We start from the raw sequence: 3765 nt of genomic DNA on the forward strand, positions 1-3765 counted from the left end.
GAGCTAATTAGAGCCACATAATTGTCAAACATATATCTATCAAGTGTTTGGTATGATGATATGGAAATATTTGTAGTTCTTCTGCATTTTTCAATTGGGTAGGTATGACTTAAAACACTTGATTAAGTCAAATATACTTGATCTGAGTAATGTCATAGCTTTTTTTTTGCCAAGCTAGTTCAAGTGTCTATTATTGTTTTGGATTAGTCATTGTAAACAAGGTTATGATTGATTAGCTATACGAAAGTGATACGAATTACCACCAACCTTTTCAGCTAAATCCATCGATAAAAGACTACTAATATCCTATGCCATTTGTATTTTTCATCTCAATCATTCTACGATGGTAGCTAGCTAGTATATACTTAACAACAATATTAAATTGAGTAAGGTTGGGAGAAAGTAAAATAAATGTTTGCAATTAACTCATCAGTATTGTAATGATACAATTAATGCCTATAAATCTGAATAGAGATTTAAGGAATAAGACTTATGGCCTATATTTATGCAATGCAATGCAATAGCTAGATGTTGATGATGATTGTTCTTCTAAGTCTCATCATTGGGTGTAAGGTTAGAACTATAAAAAGCTTACCAACATTGGCAAGCACATGATTTGCAAGCCCTCTACTAAAATCAAGAAACAAAATTATTACAACAATTTTCTTATTTTTATGAAGTACATTTTCCATTAATTTTTGTGGGTTTTGTGGATGTGAAGACTGAGCTTTAATTTTATATTGCATGATGGGTTGGCATTGAGAGAAGGGTGCAACTAATAAAAAAAATCAGTCTGTCTTAATATAACAATTGCAGCCAACTTGCTAGGTCTAGCCAATCTGTTATAACCATCATAAAGCCCATTTGGTGATGAAGAATACTTCATTTTGATATAGTATATGAGATTTGAGATTAGATTGAATTGAGTGATGTAGGGCAACACAGGAACAAGTTATGATACAAATATGTTGCTCTCTATTTTTTTATTTTTTATTTTTATTTTTTGTTGTTGTAAGGAAACCGTGTAGGCACAAATTTATTTATTCATTATAAAGACGATTAGATATATAAACTGAAAAGGAGAAAAATAAGGCAATAATCTTTTGATACAAGTTACACACTTAATTACGAGTAATAAAACAATACGACGAATAAAAATAGATATCAAATCCAAGAACACAAATTAAATATAACAAGAGGGCGAAACACCTACGATCACAATGAGAAGGAGGCGAAGCTATGTGAGTCGAGGGGAGGGGGAAAGAAAAATGACTCTCCCTTCTTCTACCGACTTCAACCTAGAGGAAGGTAGAAAAACTGCCTCCAAACCCTAGCAGAATTAGGATACTGAATAATAATGAATATTGAGCAGGTGTGCTCCTCTCGTTTGCTTTGATTCATTGAATATATATGTATATATATATATATATTCCGTACCTTTAGGAAGCGTTAGGTAGAATATTGGATTTAATAAAATCAGATTATTACTAGTTGACATTTTGTTCCAATTATAATTGATAAGCCACGAATCTTTTCTACGATTAGCTCAAGCCCATGAGTTTGACATATCAAAGGAACATAAGTTGTTCTTCATCATGCTCTCTTTCAAAGACATGGAAAAGAAAAATCCTTTGAACTTGAATCCAGTAGCATTGTACAAATGAAATTAACAAATTGAGAGTTGGTTTTACACTTATTATTTATATTGATACAACTAAAAGGAGCCCTGGTTCCATAATTCTTGATCCAGCTCACTTCTTTGACACTGGCTTAGAGTACTATCTAGGGTTACTTTCCCAGTGTAATCATTGAAGATCCAGTCCAAGTCACAGTTATCATTTAGTCCCCAGAAGTACATGGATTCTGGCCATTCCATGCATGGAAATTTGATCCTCTCTTCATGATCCTTAACTGAGGAGTTGGAATTAGAAGTCGATGATGATGAGTTAAAGGAGGTTGAATTGGCACTAGAGGAAGTAGTAGAGGAACAAGGGACTATAATCTCATGAGGTTGAATCATGGGCACTTCATTAGTTGAGAAGTTGGGTGATTTCTGAAGGACTTCATCACTATCTATGAGATGATGATCAAGTTGAGTTGTACTACTCTTTGCTTCTTCTTCTTGTGGTAACTTGTGATCACCACAATTATTGGAGTTGGCATTCTCAATTATCTCATGATCTTCTCCACCTTCTGAGACGCTCCCACTAGGTGTATTTGCTTGGTGGTGCTCATGATCACCTGAAGCGATTGGCTTGTGAGTGAGGGGGTCAATCCCCATTTTACTTAGCTTCTTCTTGATGTGGGTGTTCCAATGGTTCTTGATCTCGTTGTCAGTTCTACCCGGTAGGTGAGATGCTATCTTGGACCATCTATAAGAAAACGAGAGCTTGGTCTAAGTCAATATGTTGATACAGATGTCCTACCTACAGCTAGTAGTACTTAATTACATAATTATAACCAACCAAATTAGTGCGACACACACACGCACGTATATATCTAAAACTTTTTTTCTGCGAAATAGATAATATGTAAATCTCCAGTCCAGAAAAATAGATTGGAAACTAGATTATTGAGCATAATGATAAGAATCGGGCTTTAATGAGTTCTTTAACTTGGTTTGTTAAAGAAGAAAAAAAAACAACCCATAAGAAGACAGAGAGAGAGAGAGAGAGAGAGAGAGAGAGAGAGAGAGAGAGAGAGAGAGAGAGAGAGAGAGAGAGAGAGAGAGAGAGAGAGGGAGGTGTTACCTATTGCCAAGATGACAATGGAGGTCAATGACCAGCTTTTCCTCTTCCTCTGATAGCAAGCCCCTCTTCAAATCAGGCCTGAGATAGTTAGTCCATCTTAGCCTGCAGCTCTTTCCACACCTCAATAGACCTGCACCGATATTATAAACATCATTGAGAATTAATAGAGGAGTGAACGAAGCTATATACAAAGAAGTTGTAAGAATTCTCTTTGCTCCACCGCAATGCAATACTTAAGGAGCTACAACTGGAAAAGAACAACGAGAGAAATGAAAGGTAGAATTATATCATGCGCTTATTATTATTCAAAACCTGGCAGTAGCAAGAATGCATAGAGGGAGTCATATTGTATCATATCAGATGTAAACGTAGTATGAACATGCATACGACGAAGATTGAATTACCTGCAAGCTTCGGAACAGCTCTCCAGAGGCAGCGACCATTTGTCAGCATGAAGTTGAGCAACTTCTTGTCCTCCTCGGCTGTCCATGCTCCTCTCTTCAAGCCCACCTTATCACAACATGGCTTCCTTCCCATTTCTGTACCCTCTCTCTCTCTCTCTCTCTCTCTCTCTCTCTCCCTCTAATCCAAACAAAAAGAAGAAAGAAACTTTGAGCGAGGGGGGGAGAAAGAGAGGGAAAGAAGAGAAGAGGGGTCTACTATGTGCTAGCCTAGTCACCAACCTTTATAATAAGCTCTACCCTTCTCTCTATCTCGACCACACGTGATCAAAGGAGAAGCTACGAGAGAATGGATTTAAAGATTGGGAAGTTGATAGCACCACCTCACTGTCCTTAAATCTCATACACCAAAATATTAAAATAAACTAGTGTCAAATGCCATTTGTTTTCTTCTTGTAAATATGTTTAATGAGTAAAATATTATATAAGATCAAGGTTAAAATATAATATATACACTTCCCAAACAAATAGTGAGTGTTAAAAAATGATATATGAAAATAAGTAATATCAGGAGGTTTGATATTTATAAGAAGAAAAAGAAATACTAAATGTTT

At 35.8% G+C, this 3765-nt stretch overlaps 1 protein-coding gene across 1 annotated transcript; it reads right to left on the reverse strand.

Moving 5' to 3' along the window:
• Positions 1-1642: 1642 nt before the first annotated feature.
• LOC140774498 (transcription factor MYB20-like) lies at positions 1643-3364 on the reverse strand. Its single transcript, XM_073117516.1, has 3 exons — positions 3155-3364; positions 2751-2880; positions 1643-2372 (listed from the first exon to the last, which is right to left on the reverse strand). Exons 1-3 carry the CDS (start codon positions 3285-3287, stop codon positions 1715-1717), a joined length of 921 nt encoding a protein of 306 aa, XP_072973617.1. The 5' UTR covers positions 3288-3364; the 3' UTR covers positions 1643-1714.
• Positions 3365-3765: the final 401 nt, after the last annotated feature.

The sequence above is a fragment of the Typha angustifolia genome, chromosome 13, assembly GCF_048772165.1.
Source record: "Typha angustifolia cultivar Huaian chromosome 13, ASM4877216v1, whole genome shotgun sequence".
In the NCBI taxonomy this organism is placed as follows: Eukaryota; Viridiplantae; Streptophyta; class Magnoliopsida; order Poales; family Typhaceae; genus Typha; species Typha angustifolia.

Excerpts from the sequence above, each read along its gene's own strand:
- LOC140774498 (XM_073117516.1), bottom strand. The coding sequence starts at position 3,287 with ATGGGAAGGAAGCCATGTTGTGATAAGGTGGGCTTGAAGAGAGGAGCA. Across the intron at positions 2,881-3,154 it reads AGCTGTTCCGAAGCTTGCAG|GTCTATTGAGGTGTGGAAAG; the intron begins GTAATTCAATCT and ends ATATCGGTGCAG. Across the intron at positions 2,373-2,750 it reads CATTGTCATCTTGGCAATAG|ATGGTCCAAGATAGCATCTC; the intron begins GTAACACCTCCC and ends GTTTTCTTATAG.